Below are 21,557 nucleotides of genomic sequence, written 5' to 3'. Positions count from 1 at the left end.
ATTACTCCTCACAGCACCACCAGGAGCTCTGCCCCTGCGTTAACAAATGGGAAACCAAAGCATCAACAACTAAGAGCCAAGCTCACCACTACTGTAAACAAGCGCAGCTTTGACGGAGTTGCAACCGCTTACGCCAGTGAAAATTTAACTTCTGCCTGATGCCAAGACCACACAGTGTCAGGGCTGGCTCCAGAGCTCAGGGGCTCCCATGGGTCAGCGCTTTAGGCGAGGTTTGTCTCTCCAATTTTGCAATGGATTTGGCTAACTTCTTCAGAATGAAGGAATCGAGCAACGTTAGGGAGCCTGCGAGCCCCCGGGGAAGCCTTTGCAAGGGAAAGGCCAGCCTGTGAGGAGTAAAAGGGAGGTGGGGGTTCGGGGAAAGGGGTTGTCATTTACAGGGACACTGTTCGCTTTTGAGCAAAACCATCTGTTCGAAAACGATTGTCATCTGGGGGGACGATCACACCGAAAAACTCCCCAGCACCTCCCAACACTGGCCTAAGCTTTTGCACAAGCCATTGAAAACCAGGTGGAGGAAGGAAAAGCCTCCTGTTCCCCAGACTGTGCTGACCTCAGGGGTGCTGCTGGGCACAAACTGGGAAATAGAGAAGAAAAGCCAAAGTTTCTGCTGGAGAGACCTGGGGAGAAAAGGACGCTTATATGTGGGGAGGCTGATATCATCTGGAAAGGAACCCGGTTCTTATGCTTTCTTACAAGTGTTTTGGAAACAATGGAGAGGAAAACCATTAAAGGAAAGGCATTAGGTCAGTGTGGCTCAGCTAGCAGGACTTCTCTGCAGAACAGAAGGTCATGGCTTCACCTCCCACGTCAAGACCCGGTGGACCAGGCAGCGCAGCATAAGCTGGGCCAGGAGCCTGGTTCCACACATCGCCTTGAGCATGGAAGGTCAAATGGTGGTGGTGTCTGCTGAGCTACGAAGTTTGCACAGGTGGACTTGACATACCTCCGGCTACTGGTGGTTCTCTGCACTGCCATGCAAGGCATTTTGGCTGCCGTTTAAAACCGGGATGCGTGCAATGACAGTGCACCCAGCCCTTCAGCACAGGACTCAAAAGCAAGCCCCTCCTGCTCATTTAGGAATGGCATTGATCGGTTTTGAAACTAATCTAATCTCACGTCTTTTAGCCTTCAGGGAGGTTAACAAGTGAATCCTCCAGGCTCCATCTGAGATGCAGAGAGATCCCAGTGCTGCAGCTCGCTAGAAGCTGGTTGCAGTGCTCTGAGCACAAGCTATGCCTGAAAGCTCACCGGCTGGCGCTTGCCTGCACAGTCACTGCACAGCTAGTCAGCAGTTTCTGCCTTGCAAAAAGTGCTGTAGGACAGAGACATTCACAGATTTTAGGGCCGGAAGAGATCATAGCGATGAATGAGTCTGCCCTCTTGCATAACATGGGCCACAGGGCTTCCATGAGTCACATTTTGCTTCGAGTCCCAAGTTGTGGTTGAACTAAAGTGTATTTTTAAAAAGAATACCCAACTTTGGTGTAAAGGTTTCCAGTGTAGTAAGATGTTCAGACAAAGTTCAACTAAGACGAACCTCTCAAAACATTTGCATTCAGCTGTCTCCAGAAATTACCAAATGAAAGAGGGTGTTACTCTGGAGTTTGAGAGGTTTGTAATCTCATTAATGAACGTTCCTTTGCCATTTCTTCCCATGGGGACACCGGTACGGTTTTGCACGGTGGATGCCTACATCAGTGTGGCCAAGCTCGAAGAGACCAGCCCCTCACACTTTTCTCTCTCTCTCTCCTCACCTGCTGCTGCGTTTGGCCCTTGCTCTTGCATAGTAAGCTTCATAAGATTTCGGTTTCAGCTCCAGTGCTTTAGTAGCAAATTCCTCCGCCATTCCAAAATCCTGTCATTACAATAGGTGTGCAGATAAGTAATTGAATAGATATAGAAATAAAAATATACACAGTTTGGGAAGAAAACAAACTTAATATGGACTTTTTTTTTTTTTTTTTGCATGTACCATGGAAAACTTCATGGTACTGGAATGTTTCACATGGATTCAACATCATTTACAGCCAGAGAGCTACAATGGCACGTCTAAAGACTCAAAGCCCTCTCGTAATGCTGGATGCTGTCACCACCCACAGAGGCCAGCGCGCCACTGGCTCCATTCTCATTGATTGTGTCCCCAACAAGTGCATGCAATCCCTCTCCAACAACCTACAGTCTTGAGGAAACATCTGGTCTCACAGAGGCTGGAATGTAATCTCATGAAGGATTTTTTTCCATAGTTGAAAGCAATAGGAAACCTTTCCCACGCCCTCTGCTTTCCCCTCTGCAACACACTGACATACTTCGAAGGGGCTGAATAAAACTGCACATGAAGGAAGGGACTACAATATCTCAGTAGCTACAAACGGTACTTGCCTGGCAAAGGTCTCCTACCAGTGCCACCCGTTCCACTGTTCCTTGCCTCTCCCCTACACCTCACTTGGGAGACTGGTTTGGAAGTGGGGAGGTAGAGGGTGACAGCATGGGATGGAGACTGCTCTGGGTGCTTTTGAGTGGCAGTGCCACGAGATCAGACTATCAGCTATGGTTCAAATCCTGCCGGCTGTCCTCCCTTGCCTTCTCCTGAATGCTTCACAAACAAGCAAGCTCAGCTGAGGCTCAGCACTTGTGAAGGAGACCTCTTCCCCGTGGAGGGGCTTTCATTTCACAGCCAAACATTGCTTTGCATTGCTGACTGTGGGCTATGACCCTGGGCAGTTCTGGGAGACAGGACTGAAGAGTACTCCTGATTTGTTCAAAAACTTGGTAAGCAAACTCTTGCTACCTGGAGCTTGCTATCTGGATGCTCTGCCTGGGGAAGCTCATACTTTTGTTTGTACCTTCGGTAGCAGTTACTGAAGAGATACTGCCTGATAGACTAAACTGGGAATGTAGTCAAGAGGTAGGTACCTTTATGGTCTCATCTATAAGTGCAAAAACTGCAGGAGCAATTACAACCCTCTAAAATTTTCTATCACAAAACCTAGGATTCCCCAGTTAACAATAAACCCCAAATCTTGTCCTTAAAGCGCAGGCTTAGCTGCGAGTTGGCTTGTTTAAAGAGAAGGTTCACACTTTTTCTACAAACTGTGTTGTTTGTTCACCAGCATTCAGATTTTACTTCCATTGCTTTTCATCTTTCTCCCTCACAGCTTAAAGAAATGAAGGTGTCACAGAAACCCTTTCCCCTCCAGTGTAATCTTCGCTGGCTCACGGCCTCGGCGGAGATTTCACTTTTCGAGTCTAGGGAGACTTTAAGTTGTTGAGGTGAAAGCCTCTGCATGCAGAGCAAGGGGGAGGTGGCACTTGTCTGCTGGAAGAACAGACATGGTGCAGGAGTTGGTCGCTAGATGCTGCTAGATTGGAGCGGAGAGAGTGACAGTGATCTGGCAGTTCTGGGAGGAGAGGGAGTATGTGGGGGTGTTTCTGGATGAGTCACTGCCCTGGGGAAGTGCTAGCCCCCTAAGCATATGCTCCTTCATTTTAAATTAATTAGTATTCAAAGGAGCACATCTCCTGGCTCCTCCCTCACCGCTGCCCTAGAAATCTGGAAAATGCCTCCACCCCCAATTCACATCATCATCAAAAGGGAGTAATAAAAAATTCAAAAAGCTATAAACATAGCAATGAATTTTTAATCATCAGAAATGCATATTAAATCATTACTTCTTTTGAATTATAAAATGTCAGTGCTCTGTGAAGGACAACCAGGTTACACAGAGGAGAGATCTCAGAGGTCAAAGCACAAATACAGGATGGACATGTCTCTGTGCACAGGCAGAAAGCTGGCAGCTTGCGCTTAAGGCCACGAAGAGTGGGGAGACTTACGTTCATTTTCCTTCGACACCGGGAGAGGTTGAGAAGGAGCGACACCTTCAGCTCACGGAAGGTTTTCAGGTCTTCTCCAAACCCTTCCCTGGGGAATTTTTTCAGAGCGTACTGGTAGCGCTGGGCAGCCTCTTTCACTTTACCTTTCTAAGAGAAGGAGAACATGTCAAAACACATCCTTGGGTTGAGTTTACTTCACTGCAGAGAACTCACTCACCAGCCCCACGAATGTTTTAGGTGGTTAAGGTAACTTGACTTCACTATTTAGCCCTTTTCTAGAAAGGAAAGCCAGAATATTTGATCAAGGGAGCATCTGATCTGGAAATGCAGATCATAGAATCATAGAATCATTTCGGTTGGAAAAGACCTTCAAGATCATCGAGTCCAACCATTAACCATGCCCCCTAAACCATGCCCTGGAGTACCCTGTCCACTCGCTTTTTCAATACCTCCAGGGATGGTGAATCAACCACTTCCCTGGGCAGCCCATTCCAATGTTTGACAACCCTCTCAGTAAAAAAATTTTTCCTAATATCTAACCTAAATCTCCCTTGCCTCAACTTGAGGCCGTTTCCTCTTGTCCTATCTCCAGACACCTGACAGAAGAGACCAACACCCACCTCACTACAACCCCCTTTCAGGTAGTTGTAGAGAGCGATAAGGTCTCCCCTCAGCCTCCTCTTTTCTAGACTGAACAACCCCAGATCCCTCAGCTGCTCCTCATAAGACTTGTGCTCAAGGCCCCTCACCAACTTGGTTGCCCTTCTCTGGACACGCTCCAGCACCTCAATGTCTTTCCTGTAGTGAGGGGCCCAAAACTGAACACAGCACTCGAGGTGCGGCCTCACCAGGGAGTGAGTACAGGGGAACAACCACCTCCCTGTTCCTGCTGGCCACACTGTTCCTGATACAGGCTAGGATGTGATTGGCCTTCTTGGCCACCTGGGCACACTGCTGGCTCATATTCAGCCGGCTGTCAACCAGCACCCCCAGGTCTTTCTCGGCCGGGCAGCTTTCCAGCCACTCTTCCCCAAGCCTGTAGCGCTGCATGGGGTTGCCGTGACCGAAGTGGAGGACCCGGCACTTGGCCGTGTTAAACTTCATACAATTGGCCTCAGCCCATCGATCCAGCCTGTCCAGATCTCTTTGTAGAGCCTCCCTACCCTCAAGCAGATCGACCCTGCCTCCCAGATGTCTTGTGCAAGTTGAGTTCTCCCACTTAGTACAGAGTTGTCACGCTACAGTGGGAAACACAGCAGAATTTGTGTTATGTTGACTTGATACAACTCCATCTGGTTTCTGGATGGTCTGTCTTTTGACCTGGGTGATCAGTAACCCATTTCTGGAGAACACTTTACACCCAAAGCTTAATAAGGGCCAGGGATGGTAAAGAATACGAAGTGTGGGACTTTGGGTGGAGTTCCCGGGGCTCAGAGAAGCCTCTGCAATAGCAAAGATAAATGTTATGGCACCGATGTGGCTCTGAAGTTGGACAAACCAGTTGAGATTCATCTCCCTGGACTTCAGATGTCTGAAAATTAGGTGTCTACATCTAAGCCTGTCAACTGGGTTCCTTTTATAGTTATTGGGACGCAACAGTCACCTTCAAAGGGCGACTCATCTTTGCTATTTTGGGCACCTATTTTTGGGATGGATGATCTGCACCCTGGAGAGGGGCAGCCATGGCAGCTAGGGTGAAAGAAAGAGGGCAAAATGGGATCTAGGACATAAATTTTGCAGCTACAAATAGTAAGCTTTAAAACTTTGTAGACTCAGGTTTCTCAGCTGTATCATGTATCTCTGGCAGATAACTCCAGTTACAATGCCAGCTTTGCATATTTTCTGCTTCACCCTTAGAGCCTAACAGTGAATCATTGTTGTACTTGCACATTTTGTGTGTGTGTGCAAATCTCCAGGTTTTAAAGATCGGCTTAAAATAAACACAGAGCAAAAAAGACTCTCTAACTGTAACGGTGGAATGTCTCCCATGGGCTAAAGGACATGACAAAGCCATCTGTGTCCTGACAATCTGTTTTCACTGCAAAAAGTTTCTTCCAGGAGTTTTTCTGGGATATGCTACCTTGTTGCCTTGTTCCGCAGCAGTGAGCCTGCTAGGTAATGACAATGTTGCCAGATCTGATGCAATGACATCAGCACTCTGAACCTCTGTAAAACACTTGGGTTCTGGTGTTTTCAAAGAGGAAATGAAGTGCTGGCTCAAATCCAGAATGCAGAGAGACTTGGCTTTGCTTCAGCTTCATTACAGATTTGGGCAATCAATCCCCCCTCCCCAACTCCACTAACCAAAACCAAACAGTTTGCAACACAAGGAACGCTGTCAGCAGTAGCTTTTACTTGCCATGGTTTAAGGCAGCAGCATTGCTCACTCAAAACCTCATACAAAGTTGTGCTGCAAGCTGCATCTGTTCAATTTTTCCAAAAACACTCTTCTCACCTTATAAAACATGTCTCCCTCCTCCATCAGCTTGCTCAACAGGATGATCATGATGTCTGGTTTGGAGGTTGCCATCGCCCATGTTGCTGGACCTGTAGTGTACAGGATGCATGATGGGTAAAAAACTCATACAATGCAAGGGTGGTAGGAAGCTGGGTGGAAAAAATATCCTGGGGTGGGAATTTCTGCTGGAGAGAACAACTTGGCATGGTCAAAGGGCAGAGCGCTCCAAATGATCGAGCTGACAGTTCCTCTCGCACTTAAATTAACGTCATCCACATTGCAATGGTTTTCCTTTGCAGTCATTAAGGCTAATCCTAATCACCACCACCATGATGGTCTGGGAAATGACGGGAGCCATTTCCACAAGAGGGCAGTGCTGATTGTGGAACCAGCTGGGGTGGGGGAAACAACATATTTAAAAGGAGAAATCAGAGTGGTTACATAAAAGCATTTCTAAATTAAAATCTCTGGAAGTGTACTAGGAAATCTGCAGTTTGACTGTCGATAGGCGTTTTGTGTTTAAGTGCATTGTGATTTCCAACTTCACAAGATGTGAAATACTAGAGTAGAAAATCCATTAAGGCGGAAAATATGACAAAGGAAAGATCGTGTCTAAGTGCTGCCGGTGCCGAAGCCATCCGTTGGGCTGGGGACATGCTGGCTCTGCGCAGGGGTCCGCCCGTGCAGAGCCAGTTGTTATCTCAAGGACTAATACTGGGAGGGAAGGGGTGGCAAAAATTTGGGGACAACTCATTAGTGTGGGTGAAGAATAAGTCAACAATATTCTATAAGTAGATTCAGTACATTTTGGGGGAAGGAGGTTAGTTTTTGAGTTCAAGTTATTCTCTGCAACAGTCATTAAAAAAATTATTTGAAGGTGAGGTAAATTAAAAGATTAGAGGTGTTGGGGACGCATGCAGGCTAAATCAAACAGGAGAAAGCAAGGCTGACAAAGCTATCAGATCGAAGCTGATGCTGACAGCAATGAGATATACCTCGTGGGCGACTCGGTAACGTCTGACAACCTTCAAAGAAAGGAGAAAACAAAAAGTTGTAGGAGAGAGGGGAAAAAAAAATGGATGAAGGTGAAAAAAAAAAAAAAAGAAAGGAAAAAAGCAGCTGTGAGAGGCAGGCAGCAAAGAAGCCAATGCACCAGCAAAATCCCCTTTCACAGGAAAACGTAACGTGAGCAGCTGTGTGGCGCAGTGCAGGTAACACTAAGATCTGAAAGCATACACAGAGCAAGTGAATGCAGCAGCTCACAGCAATGCATGGACATAGTATGTTTGTCGACTCAGACTAGTAAAGATAGAAAAAGCATTACCAGAGGAAAGACCTTGCCAAAGAAACAGTTGTTTATTGATTAACTTTGCTAAGTAACACGACAGCAAAAAAAAATATTCCCCGTTTTAATAAAGAGAACAAGGCAGTCATGACTCGCTGGCTGCTTTCGGAGTATGAAGCAGCCGCTGGGGCTGAGGCTGCCTCTGCATTACGCTTGTATTTTCTAGGAAGCCAGCCCCACGGCTCGGAGTCCTGCCTGAGCACAGAGCCAACGGTGGATTGTCCCCTTGTCCCTACCTATCTTTGCTCCTTTCTTCAGGAGAGTGACGACAACTGAGGTGTTGCGGCACCCCACTGCCCTGTCGAGTGGGCGCATCCCGCTGTAGTCAACGTGCTCAATCATGGCCCCATGGTCCACCAGAAACTGAACCTGCAACGAGAAGACCAACAGTCAGTTCTGCTCCTGGGCGAGACCTTCGCGTGCTGCTGGGGATGTACAACCAGCAAAAGCTTGCTCTGCTCCACTGCTTGGGCTCAAACCACCTCTATAGGGGCTGAGAGTACATCAGTCTCATGCCTTGTCCTCTGCAGAAGCGCCTGCACGTATGGAGGGCCAGGACTCTATATGCTTATTGCTACACCAAGCCGAACTGTACTATTTTAAGCCTTTTACACCAACTGCCTGTTTTCTTCTGCATATATTACAGGCCACTTACCACCTCTGCATCGCCGTAAAAAGCTGCCAGGTCCAGTGGAGTGCGTCCGTTTTTATCTGCGTGGTCGGTGGCAGCTCCGTTCTCTACCAGGGAACGCACCACGGAGAGGTGTCCCTTCAGACAAGCCCAGCTGAGGGCCGTCAAGCCCTCCTTGTCCATTAAAGAAATGGAGGCACCTGAAAGAACAAGGGTCAGTTCACTTCAGAGCTCTCTGTTGTTGAGCACTATGATACAACAAACCATCCGCTTAGTGATGACAGCTTATTTTTAGAGAGCTATGTACATAATTATTAATTACTTTATTAACATTTCTCCTACCACGGATCCCACCCTCCACGGCAACTTCAAATGCACTGATAGGAACTGTGGCAAATGAGTTTATTCACACCAAGCTGCAAACTTTTTCGCACCTAGCTCTGTAGGCTTTTCTGGCAAACATCTTCTGAGCAGCAGGGTGGATTTGACATCCCTCATCTGAGACATCAATCTTTCTTTTTAACTTTTTTTTTTTTTTAAATCAAAACCCATTCCAGGCTGTGTGAGTCAGAGATGAAGACCATTTTGCTGTTTCAGCAGGTCATGGCGTACCAAGGGGAACTAAGTCAGTTCAGCTCAGTTCTTCTAAAAAAGCACATATTTTCCCCTCTTCACTCCCCTTCCCTTTACCCAAATCAACACAATTTCCAGCAGTATTTCTCCCTGAACTTTACCCAATATAAATACAACGTTGTGGGATAAACTACTGCCAACTGCAAGCCAAGGAGAGAGGGACTTGACATTTTCTTGGATCAAGAAATCACGCTGCCATACCAACGGGTCAGTATTGCTTCATACGGCATATGGATACGCATATGAGATCTGAACAGCAGCATTAAGTGAACACTCCTCTTCGTGGCATGAAGACAACTCCTGTTGCCATGGCACAGGCAGGGCGCCGGCTCTCGAGCGCGCAGAAGAGATCCGTATCAGCTCTGCTCCTCTGAGGAATTGCAGCTACCTGCGGAATGCTCCTGCCAGCCGGCTGGGATCAATTGCTGCTGCAGTATTTTTCTCCTGTAGGTAAACACTAAACCACGCAGCATGAGATCTTCACTGGCTCCAGAAAGCTCAGCAAGCGGGGGAGTAATGTGAATTTCCTGAACCTTCCCATTCATCCCAGCTGACATATCCCCCGGTTAGCAGACATCACCCAGATGACAGTAAACTGATAGGTCTTCCAGCTTGCACAACTTTTTGTTTGCGGAGGAGCACGACACATGAACATTTGCTCAGGGTATGTTCAGAAACCTCCGCCCAGAGCTCTCGGCACCGCTGCAGCATCCTGCTCGCTGCATGCCTCCGAACTGCAGCGTGGAGTGCCAGCGAGGGAGGTGGCAAACGCCGTCTGGGGCAATCTGGTGTGCCAAGGAGGGACACTGGCTGCAAGGCAGCTCCAATATACAAGCTAAGGGATGACAACATATACTCTTGCCAGCCTTCTCTCACGTTGCCCACACCACACCCAGAAACCCTTCTGAAGCTCTGTGAAAGCCCTCCAGGTGATCCTCAACTGACTCAAGGACAATTTTTGCTCAGCAAAGCAGGATAAAACCTCATTTCATTCCTTTTTACTTGTACCAGCTACTTGCTTGCAATCAAACTGTCCAAGTCTTCTCTCGTGTTTTCCCTCTGACTCTTCTGGAGCAGGTGAGAAAGCTCCTGCAATAAGAGGGAAGGCTGGAAAGCCACGTCATTGCTTAACCTTCCCACTCTTTTCCCAGTCCAGTGGAAGACACACCATACCACAGGGTGACAGGCACAGACTTCAGGGTACCGCTGCAGCAATGCAAGCTGAAGATCTAAGTGAGCGGACAAAGCGCACCGCTTCAGAAATGCCAAAATGCTGCTCCGAGGCAGGCTGGGCACGACCTCCGCAGAAATGCCAAGCTCCTGACGCAGCCGTGGCTCCCAGCAGAACCTCTGCTTGACTCTGAAGGCATCTTTTGCTCCCTCGGGGATCTCTGACCTACTTGGCATTAAGGCAGTCAGACATGAAACAAACTGATGGTTTCAAGGGCAAGGGGCTTAAGGTGACCTCATGGGATCGATGTCTGCTGCACTGGGAAAGATTTTGTCTGGGTAAACCCAGCTTGCTTCTGAGAAGGGTTGGACTGCTCCCTCCCCTTCCCTAAAAAAATGAACTGGCTAAACACAAGAGTTTATGATTGAGTATGTTATCCAGCAGGCACAGAACATGAGCCAGCTAGAGAAAAAAAGAAATGACTGAGACTTGGAGCATCAAAAAGAAGCAGGGAGTGGGCAGGATGGCTGGATCCTTTCTGTACAGAGGATGCATCCAAAGCTGCAGTGCCCAGGCAGGGTTACCCATCCCGGGGACAAGGCTCAGCGTTGTGTGTCAGAGGCACAAGACAGACAGCAAGAAGCGGCATCCCCCGTACCACGTACCCCAAGGTAGCAAAAACGTCGAGGGATTGATTTTTTGAGATTCAGAATTAAGCTCTCTCCAAACGGAACAAGCATCAAGAATTATTTTGCTTTGTGTAACACAGATCCGTATAAATATCAGCTCTAGCAGAGCTGCTACCAGGAAAGTTTAATTCACCGTTCAGATGTCCATTACTTCTGGGTGTTAAGTAAGAGCAGTAGGTAACTCTAAAAATTTCGATTTCAAATTGATTGATGACTGCAACTCTGTTAATAAAAAGTGTTTACAAACGCTGTGTTAATCAAGTACAGTCAAACGAGATTTGCCTTGCAACACACTAATTAATGCTTATGGCTTATGATTCACATACTTTGATTTTAATGAAACATTGAACAGGATTGTCAAAGCCATTTTAATTAAAATACACCTTATATCACTGTACTCTGCCCAGGCTTGAGCTAACTTTTCAGGACCATGTGTTATAGCATATTTGGTGGAGTTTATTAAGCTATTTACAAGAATGGACCTTTTTAAAGTAAAAAATATTTTCATATTTTTGACTTCTTGGGGGTCTCAGTGTCCAAAGAGCTAGGGAAACATTATGTGCATTTGCTGATGATCCCATAGCCAAGATCAGATTATCTGGTATTTTCATCCTCCACTGAGCCAGTCAGTCTTAAGCAACATGCACAGTTCTCAAGTCTGGCAAAAAAAATCACTTATTTCAAGTCTTTTACACAGATTAAGTCAAGCTGCAAAAAGAGCCACATTACAACTCAAACATGGGGAGTGTTAATTTGAGATTTAAAAAAACCCAAAACATCAGAAAAGAATTAACTGAATTAATTCATAAGAAACTCATGCCTCAAACTGATCTTTGTCACATCCCTGTGCAGGTTACAGCACTGAACAGCAAGGATCCCACTGGCCTGTGGCTCAGGACAGACAGGCAATGAGAAACTTGTTCTTGGAAGCCTGGCAATTTTACAGTGAAAAAAACGTTCTTACAACTACTACGTAAAATATACAAGTGTCTCACATTTTGGCTAAGAGGTCAGACACAGTCACTTACGATATGAAGAAAATACCCCTTCCCAAAGAGGGATCTTACCTGAAATAAAAATATCAAATAACAATACAAGAATTAAATGCTATTTCTAGCCAAAAAATAATGGAAAATTACCCAAACAAACCAAACAAACATTGGCTATTTGTAAAAAAAAAAAAAAAAAAAAAAAGAAGTCTCTAAGGAACTACAGAAATAAGAAATAATCCATAATCCTGTTCACACAGGTTGCAGGCAGCGTGTTGTTCTGACTCACCTCGAATATGTACAGCAGAAATGAGTAAAACTGAAACATGCTCCTGTTGACTGAGTAACTCCTAGTGAAGGAGAGTTATTAGACACTGAAAGTACTGAGCAAAGTGAATCTGTGAGTGCAAAGCTGAAGAGCAGACTATCTTGAAAGCCATTCTGTTTTATTTTCAACAAATACACTAAATCCTTACCCTCCTGCTGATGTTGGTGTCAAAAGCGTGGCCAAAAATACTAGCACTAAAAATGGAAATGTTAAAACGTGTCCCAAACTCTGGTTCTGTGGCTGAGTCTTGCCTGCCTGTTCCGTGATGATACTGACGGTTCAATCACATCGCTTGTTGATGTTTTTGTCTAAGGGGAAAGCTCCAAGCATGGTTCAAGGGCATGTTCTTAACTCAATGCTCAAAGCACCTGTGATACGTTATTTTATTTTCTAACTCAAACGCATGGTTTTGAGGCTGTGAGCACCAAATACAGACAACAAAACAGCCAAGATTAACGCTATGACTATTCTAGCCTTGTTCTCCAATAAACTGGATACGGTGCCGAGAACCTCTCCCACCGCCCGATCCAGGAGTGGGATTACAATCCCCACCCCGACATTACAGACTCCAGCTGTGCAGGGGACAGTGCGGTGGGACTCGCCGTGGCCGGTCTCCAACACACTTCCAAGCACGTTCTCTAACCTTGTGCGAGCAGAAACTCCACGGTGCCCAGATGTCCCTCAGATGCAGCCATCATCAGCGGCGTCCGCCCCTGCTTGTCTGCCATGTTTACATCAGCACCGTGCGTGAGTAGAAGATCTACAATCTGCAACACACAAAGCGAGAACACACGTTATATGTAGAGACCCAGCTGGGAACACACATCGTATGTAGAGATCCAGCTGGGAAGAAACCAGAGCCAAGGAAGAGCAAAGCGGTGGCCGTGTCCTGAAACCTCACCCCCCAAAGTGTGGTGCCTTCTGGGATTACTGCTGCAAGATTAGGGCATAAGAGAAGCAACTGAAGTGTAAGGACAGGAAAAATGACCTTTTAAGTCAAGAGCATCCCATTTGCTTCCCAAATGGTGAGATAACGCAGTACTTAAGCAAAAGCTGTCTGTAGCCAGCAAGAGCTTTGGGGATTTGAAGCATCAATGTCACTTTTTCTCACTCTCATCATTCCCCACAAGAGTTGGGGTTTCTCTTCTCCACCCATATTTCAGCAAGATGCAAGGGACAGCCTGACCCTACGTTTCAGGCCAGTCCCGGTGGCGTGAAGAACCCGCTCACCTGCCAGTGGCCCTGTCTCACGGCGCTGAAGAGCGGAACGACCCCGCGGCGGTTGGGCTGTGCGACCGCGGCACCCTGCTCCAGGAGGAGCCGGCAGACCTCCAGCTTCCCACGCCCGGCCGCTGCCGTCAGAGCTGGAGGAGAGAGAAAAGCAGTGAAGGGAAAGAGCCACCCTCTCCGCGGAGTTTTTTTCCTATCCAGACATAGGTCCTTCTGCTGGATACCGAAGCGATGGTGCCTGAAATGCCAAACGTATCTCGTGACAGGCAAAATGAACAAAGAAAATTAGTTGGATCAGTACAGTTCTAGCTCTTACTTGTCCTTTTAGTTTACTTCAAAGGTCAACTCTTCCATGAAAAGATCTCATAACATTATGGGAAGAGGCTGATTGGGACAATCAGCTTTTATTATTTTCCACAAGTCGCAGTGAAACAGGATGAGAACCATAAGCATAACAATCTACAGGAATGTGTGACTCAGGTTCAAGGTGTTGCTGCAAAGAAATGTAGAGCCTTGTCACATGAAACCTTCCCCATTTCCCGCTGTGCCTCCTGTAGGTTTTCCTACTGCAAAAGCCACAGGCTGCAAGACTGAGTGTGTCTTAGTAGGGGCACAATGTCCAGTGAAAACACAGATCTTTAGGTATATGCTGTCTTGACAAGACCTTCTGCAACCTGTCCTTGACTCATTCCACAATGACTACAAGAGAGCAAGTGAGGGATCAGGCTGAAGGCACTGACAGATCACTGCTAGCCACTGGATGTCTGTCAGATTTGTGGCTCTTCTCTGTCTGAACAAGCACAGAGCAGCATAATTCAGATGGAGAACTTTTATTTTTAATATCCCACTTTACCCTGTAAATCTTTGAAACCAGGGAAACAACTGGAAAGCAAAAATGGTATGAATACTTTCACCGGTTCTCCAAGAAAAATGCCAATTCTGGGCTTTGTTTCTGGTCAGGACTGATCCTACCAGCAAGGGTCTTTGTGCAAAACCAAAATTATCTCTCATTTCCAGTATTACAGATGCTCACAATATTACAGGTGGGTAGAAGTAACACCTGACAGCTCTTTCCCTGACAAAAAGTGCCCTGTTAACTCAGAAAGTATGGTTGGGTTAGAAAAGACACATTCAATCCAAAAATAGTTACAAGTGCAGGACCTGCCTTTGACTCGTCTTTGGTATTAATTTTAGACTTTTCAGTTCCTCCCTCCTCTCCTTAACTTTCTGTGCACTTCAGCACAGCTCCTCTGGCTCGATGCTCTGCTGCTTCCAGTAGGAGTTGGAGCAGAAGGTGGGAGTCTATTTCTAACTGACGTAGCTTGTTTTTTCTTTGAAGTACATTTCTGTGGGATGGCTGATTACGAGGTGTTGATGGGTTTCCAACTGCAACACTGTTAATGTTGGGGGATTTAATTAATTCTCTATTCTGTTCCACATTATGGTCGAGTTTTCTTCTCTTGGGGTTGAGAGACACCAAGAGTTAAAAGAAAAATCATCTCGCTGCCACAAGCAGAACATACTGCAAAATCTATAATCAGATCCATGTGGGTTTTAAACGTAAGCTACAAATATAGAAGGAGGACTGTGTGTAATGTGCATGGCAGAGGGATCGGTATGCAGGGCTTTTGGGTTCTATTTCTAAACCTGCCTGTACTTGAAATGCTGCAGGTTAATTTGAGGTATTTCATGTCAAAATGACTTATGTTTGCAACAATGAAAATACTGTAAATCACCTACAAGTGTTTGGTGCTCACCATGAGATGTTCTTTGGAAAAGACTTTACTGAAACAGGATAATTTGATCCATGGCCATACCTTTCTCCACTCTGCCTTGCAATCCTCTCTACCTGGATTGACACGTCTTTTTTGCTACTCTGTTCCTCAGGGCCAAAGCAACTGGTGCGGGCATGTAGCTCTAGCCTGTCCTTTGCAGCTCCAGCTCAAGGGAAGCTCAAAAACTTCTGCGCTCCTGAGAAGTCAGACCTTGCTGCTTCAGGAAGGTTCCACACTGATGACCTGGATTTGCTGCCTGCTGCCGAGAGAAACCTATCCAAGCTCATCTTGTATAATGCACAGATACCTAGGCATCTATCCTCAGAAATGGAGAAACCCTCCGAGGGGCAAAAGGAGCTCAGTCCAGCTGGACCCTCGGAGACCAATTCACTAAGGTACACCCAGACTTCACCAGTGCCTCTGCTTTGCACAGAAGGTTGGACTAGATAACCCCTGGGGTCCCTCCAACTGCAACGAGCTGGACACCCTGCTGCTGCTCTGAGTACAGGTGCCTCCCTCCTCTATCTCCAGCCTTCTCGTCAAAGCGGCTTTTGACATCCCCAAGCTCCAGCTCCACTGCTGGTCACCTCAAGCCCAGAGCACTGTCCTGTGGCTGGTGTCCAACTGTCCAAGCCCAAAAGCTCAATTAAACTACTTCAGGAAAAATTCTAGAAGTACGTGCTTATTTAAGCCTTTTAGTACTCTTTAGATGGACTTATCAACCTGTTTCTGATATCACCAATGTGCCTTACAACAGCCATTAGTCTCCAAAAAACCCACAACAGAAGGTAAGGCTGTGCCTGTGTGTTGAAAGGAGACTGGAAAATCCAAGGAAAGGTGATGAGAGGAAATGAGGGAAATGGTTTTGTTTGAAGTTTTACTATCTGCCAGAGAGCTCCCATGGCCCAGCATGGACAAGGCAAGTCCACCAAGCCCAGCCAAGGAGCAGCGACCAGGATCCCGGGCTGGAAAACAGGCATGTTCCATTTTGCAGCTCTTCAATGAGGAGGTAGTGCCAGGAGAACAACTCACCATACAATAACAAAGTCTTGGCATAAATGCCATAAAACAGTTGCTGCATTTCTCAAAACTTGGCTCAAACAAAACCTGAGACAAGTTTCAGGTGTGGAAGTGCCCCTCTCTGTCAGCAAGCAACGTCCGACAAGCCACAGTCTCCATCACCAGGGATCTGCAAGGACACATTCTGTCTCTCCTGTTGTGCAGAGCATGTGTGTTTTCTTAGAAAAAAAGCAACCTTATCTGGAGAGGGAATCATTAAATTGCTCCTATACCGCACGTGTATCTGTTTCACAGCCTGGCAGCAAGACAAATGCAGTTTGATGGAGTTGTTCTTTGCACCTCCAACTTTGATGGAGTTATTACAAGTGACTCAGATACTTTTGTGCTGGGTTTTGATATTAGTCTTGTCCCAGGGGGAAATATTCCATCTGGAGTTGGCTATAGTGTGCTGTCAGCAATTCCTAAACTTATGAGGTAACTTGGCACTGCCATTTGGATGATATCAGGCTGATATCACTAAGCCAGGCAGTCAGCTCTGCTCTGCGGAAGATTAGACGCACAAGCAACAAGTATCAAAAAAACAGACGAGACATGATTCAGATTTTTAGAGCAGATTGCTATTTTTAGGTGGAAACCAGCATTTTTCCTCAAATTTATCTAAACTTGCTATTTACTTTTGGGAAAATAATAATAAAACAATGTGAAAGGGAGTCTTGAGATCTATATAAACTTGTCCTGCCTGTGACAGGACAAAAGACAGCTGAATTTGGTGGTTGGCTCGTTTTTGCTCATTTTCCCATCTTACCTACCACCAATTTTAATGGGATACATGGGTATTCCTTTGAGATGGCTCCTCCAGTTGTGTGCGATTTGCAAATCACAATTCCACATTCCCAACTATCCCAGTTGCTCAGAAACCCCTCTCAGACTAACTCCCAGATATCTGTGTGAGTCCAGCTTTTGGCACTGCTGGGGGGGAGAGGTATGGGAAGGGGGACAACAGAGATGGAAAAGACTTCTGCTGAAGAGTCCTCGAGGCAACGGGCAGGCTGGGAACGGCAGAGCTGCCCAGGACACAAGGAAAGAGGAAAGAAAAGAGCTGGACTTTGTCAGGGAGAAGGCTGCGGTGCTCAGCTTTCAGACTGGAGAGCATGGCTGAGCAGGAGGGAGCAGGACAGGGTGACCTGTGAAGGCAGAGCTCCCGGGATGGGCAGGGTTAGACACCAGTTCAGAGAACACCTATAGCCTTATACCAGGCTTTGCCAGATTCATCCAGACAACTCACGACTACTATCTTTAAGTCAAGGAGCATATCTGTAGTATCTGATGCCGTCCATGAGGTTACATTGCAGGGAGACATCTTAGTGGCTTTTGATCAAACTCTGAAGGCATCTGGATCACCATCCTATTTACAAGTTAGTCCTGAGGACCCAAACACCAGAGAACTTTTTGGATGAGCCATCTCTGGCCCAGTCACCACTGCGAACTGTGAGCTCGCCGACAGCAAAGCTGTTGTCCTATTACCAATGCTGTCACCTCATTTGACTAATTCCACATCCAATTTCTTTTTTCTCCCATGACACCCTAGGGGCACTTTTAAATGGCTTATTTGTGTATGTTGCCCTTATTTCTGCTAATAATGCCACAACGCCATTTCTACTCAGTTACGTCCCTGTGGGTGCAGGAGCTGACTCCTTCCCTAATGCCCCATGAGTGGCCCAGAGCAGCCCGGCCACCCATCAGGCTCCCTGCCAGGACAACTCATCCCTCCATCTTTGTCCTTTAAAGCTCAGGGGCAATACCTTCTGATAGACTCCATTCAACACAAGGCTCTAATCAGCCTACATTTTCAAATGTACAGCGTACGAATCAGCTCAAAACGTAACCCAGCTTTTTCCTGCCCCCCCTGCTTCTAACCAGAAACAACCTGACCAAAAACCAAGCCACACGCCAGCCACTGTCGGTACCCTTGGATCGTGTCATTTTTAAACAAAGCTGACAGAATCAAAATCAGTGCTCCGTTACCCAGACAGGAACATTACTTTGGTGTATTAACTTGACAGGAACATTACCAGTGATGCAAGTAGATTAGTGAGTTGAGTACAAAAGAGTGGATAATATTTATAAGGTCATTGGAGTTAAAAGCTAACAACTCCAAGTTTGAGTATCTCAAGAAATGGAGATGATAGCGCACTTCATATCTGTGGAGTGGAAGGGGTGAATGGCTGTTTTTGTTTTGGTAGAAGTTAGGGAAGCGGGGCTTACGTATTATACCCATCAATACAAAAATATAGTACTGCACAAAAGGACATTTGTTTAATTACCAGGTGCTAAATAATGAGAAACTTTCAGAAAATCAATGGATAATTTCAGAGTCATGGTGCTGCATGTAACGGAGAAGGGAAGAGAGAAACGGGGAGATGCTTTGGATAAATATGCCCAATATCAAGAAAGGAAGAGCAGACTTTTGCGTCCATCTCACATAATGTGAGATGTTTCAGAGAAATTAGTGGCCTGGTTGTCAGAGACGCTGCATGCCTGCATGCTCCTGAGAAGTGCCAGGAGCTGCAGAAGCTCAGGATTTTCAAAACCCAAACTTCTCTGTTTTACTTAAGCTGAGTGCAAGCTCCACTCTGGCACCTGTAAATCACCTGAAATCAAATCAGAGGAACTGATCCTTTTCCCTTCATCAAAACAATGCCAGGGATCAGGGATGCGTCAGGTGACGGGGAGCCCATAAACACACACACAAACATGCAAGAAGAAGCTACAGCATCTACAAAAATCACCTGTCTCTCCCCAGAGGCTGTCGAAGCTGTTGATTTGTGCTCGCTCCACCTCTTCTTCATCTTTTTCTGGAAGATCGAGCAGGTAGGAGACAATCTAAAACAAAATGACATGTCAGCTCACGAACTTGCATGCGTTATATATAAACTGCTGACATCTTAACACGAGCTGCTCTGAATACACAGAGGAAAAGGAACAGTCTCTGCCTGGCACACTAAGCTCAAGTAAATATTTTTCCAGAGATGAATCACTGAACCTGCTGCCCTGTACAAGCAAAAAACCACCCCAAGTGTCTTGATACGACCACCCATGATGAGCTTTTGTAGCAGCAGTTCCTTATAACTGTGTCTGGCCCGCTACAGATGACCTGGCGTGTGCAGTGGATGCACCTTCGTCTGCAGCTACAGCTGTCGTAACCAGCGAGGAAACACTGGTGTGTCCATCTGTATTGACTCGCACCTGGTGGGGTGCAATAGTGTGATCATCCCCTTTTACTGCTGGGGAAACTGAGTCACGGACAAGTGATATAATAGTGCAGTTACAATCATTAGCCTCTTCGTTATCTTAAGCTCCAGCCAAGGTGAAGTTACTTCCAGAAACTGTTAGCTCCTTTCTAGCAAATACTGTTTTTAAGCAGACTGTTAAAAAGATTTCTACTATGTTTTTCTTCCAGCTGTGGATGCTTGAAACCCCAGAGAAGCAAATTAACTTCTTTAAAGGGTAAATGAAAGGATTTAATTGACTGAGAACTGGCAGAAAATTTCAGGGTTTGGATCACACGATGTGAGAAAACAAGAGGCTAAGAAGAAAATGGAGATTTTACTTTAGTGGCCGAAGGACAAAAACATTTTTCTCCTTCTAGGAGAAACAATTATCTGCTGGGGTCTAGGCTATAACCAGCATTTTCTGAGTACCTGGGAGGAAGCCGTGCCTGCTCCGCTGCCTGCAGCTGCCTGTGGGCACAGACTGAGACAGGCACCAGCACAGAGGAGCAGGGACTGTGGTGACGAGTGCCGTTTTCCCGTGTCCTGCCAGTGATGCTCTAGTGCTAAATGGGACATCGGGAATGACAGTGGCACGGGGGGGGTGGGACCAGAAACCCAGGAGAGTGCCTGTGTGGAAGATGCTGTTGAAGTGATGCCCATGGTACTTCCACAGTAGACGCCTTGTGTGTATGTCGCTGCCTTGATGGGAGAGTGTGAGCTTGGTGTAACAAACCCCCGTGCACTCGGCTGACCTTCCAGCTGGGTGCTGTACTACTTAGTGGACCTTGTGTTGCGTGACTAAAGCGTAAAGCTAAGTCTGGTATGGTTACACTAGGGTATAATCACAGCAAGGACTCCAGTGTGGCTCCACCAGTGACTAAGATCACTTTATAAACATGGTAAATATTTGTTTTATCACCAAAGTTGGAGAAAAACAGCACAGTAAGTTATCATCAGCTTGCAGCTCCTATGACTGCAAGCACCTCAAAACAGGGACTTGGTGTATTTTCTATAAGCAGCCATGTACCTTTCATAGTACAACAGAAATATTAAACAATTCCAGAACTCTTTTCTGTACATTATAAAGGTGATCAGTATTATCTGGGGGGAAATTCCCATTTAAAAAGTTCTGTGCCCTGTTACAAATTATGTCCTCGGCGTGCAGATCTTTAGGGTTTTGAAGTCACATCTGCTTCTAATCGGTTCAACTCACAGTCACTTAGCTAATAAGAAATTTCCCAGCTTTCTTTAATTAGCTCCTCTGATCTGAGCACACTGCCTATGTTTTCATGGATTATGCTTAACAAAAGCAATTTCAAAACTCCAGTAAATGAGAGGAGCTCAATTTAGCAAAGAAATCAACCAATGCAAAAATCCTCAAAGACTGCTTCTCGGTAGGAAAACATACATCATTTTCCACATCACAAATCTTTATCAGTATGATAGGAGGAAGCTCTTTGGCTCTTCTCTCCACCAACATACAGTCCAAAGCTACATGGTCTCACACTTCCCTAACACCACTGGAGGAACGGTGTAAGCAACTCGCTGTTTATCCACACTTGCTTAAAGGTTTATTCCAACAACTTAAAGGCTTGTAACGCTTCCTCTCTTGGACGCCTGCCCAGACCACAGGGATTGCTAAGGGATCTGTGAACCCCACTGCCTGGGATGGGAAGGGGAGGAAGAGTAGGACAGAGGTACTGACTCCACCTCCAAGACCCTCGTTGTTCCATGTTTTGGCTAGGAAACATAGTCGACCTTTGGTCTCCCGCCCCGCAGAGGCAGTGATGTGCTGGTTGGTAGGTCTTACCTCGGTGTAACCCATGCTGGCTGCAGCAATCAGTGCCTGCTGGATGGCGTGGCTCTTCTTAAACACTCCCTGCTGTTGTCCAGCCATGGTCCAGTCGCATTGGATCAAGAACTTCACCACCTCCAAGTGTCCTCTGAGAGCAGCATGAACCAGAGCGCACTGACCGTTTTTGTCCAAATGATCCACCTTGAAAAGAGATGACAAAATACAGTTAAACCAAATCACAGGCAAAATGTCTTCGTTTCTTTAGAGTTTCCAGCCCTGGTTTCAAAATAATGCCACATGTGCAATATGTGCACTTTTCTGGTAAACTATCCCTTCCACGACCAGGAAACAACCATTCCCAAAGCAACT

At 46.3% G+C, this 21,557-nt stretch overlaps 1 protein-coding gene across 17 annotated transcripts in view; it reads right to left on the bottom strand.

Annotated features, from left to right (window-relative positions):
* TANC2 (tetratricopeptide repeat, ankyrin repeat and coiled-coil containing 2) overlaps positions 1 to 21,557 on the bottom strand; it is a 273,282-nt gene that overhangs the window by 8,058 nt on the left and 243,667 nt on the right. For 14 of the 17 annotated variants that reach the window (XM_052785087.1, XM_052785092.1, XM_052785097.1 and 11 more), the window contains 10 exons: positions 21,204 to 21,389; positions 18,911 to 19,004; positions 13,327 to 13,460; positions 12,740 to 12,863; positions 8,311 to 8,486; positions 7,892 to 8,024; positions 7,306 to 7,335; positions 6,308 to 6,399; positions 3,853 to 3,999; positions 1,776 to 1,876 (listed from right to left, as the gene is read on the bottom strand). In XM_052785087.1, the coding sequence (XP_052641047.1) occupies positions 1,776 to 1,876; positions 3,853 to 3,999; positions 6,308 to 6,399; positions 7,306 to 7,335; positions 7,892 to 8,024; positions 8,311 to 8,486; positions 12,740 to 12,863; positions 13,327 to 13,460; positions 18,911 to 19,004; positions 21,204 to 21,389 (1,217 nt within the window). The remainder of the gene's footprint in view (positions 1 to 1,775; positions 1,877 to 3,852; positions 4,000 to 6,307; positions 6,400 to 7,305; positions 7,336 to 7,891; positions 8,025 to 8,310; positions 8,487 to 12,739; positions 12,864 to 13,326; positions 13,461 to 18,910; positions 19,005 to 21,203; positions 21,390 to 21,557) is intronic. The other 3 variants (XM_052785093.1, XM_052785095.1, XM_052785103.1) reach the window with 1 other exon arrangement.

Source organism: Harpia harpyja, chromosome 4 (assembly GCF_026419915.1).
Source record: "Harpia harpyja isolate bHarHar1 chromosome 4, bHarHar1 primary haplotype, whole genome shotgun sequence".
In the NCBI taxonomy this organism is placed as follows: domain Eukaryota; kingdom Metazoa; phylum Chordata; class Aves; order Accipitriformes; family Accipitridae; genus Harpia; species Harpia harpyja.
This window is presented reverse-complemented; position numbering and strand designations above follow the sequence as displayed.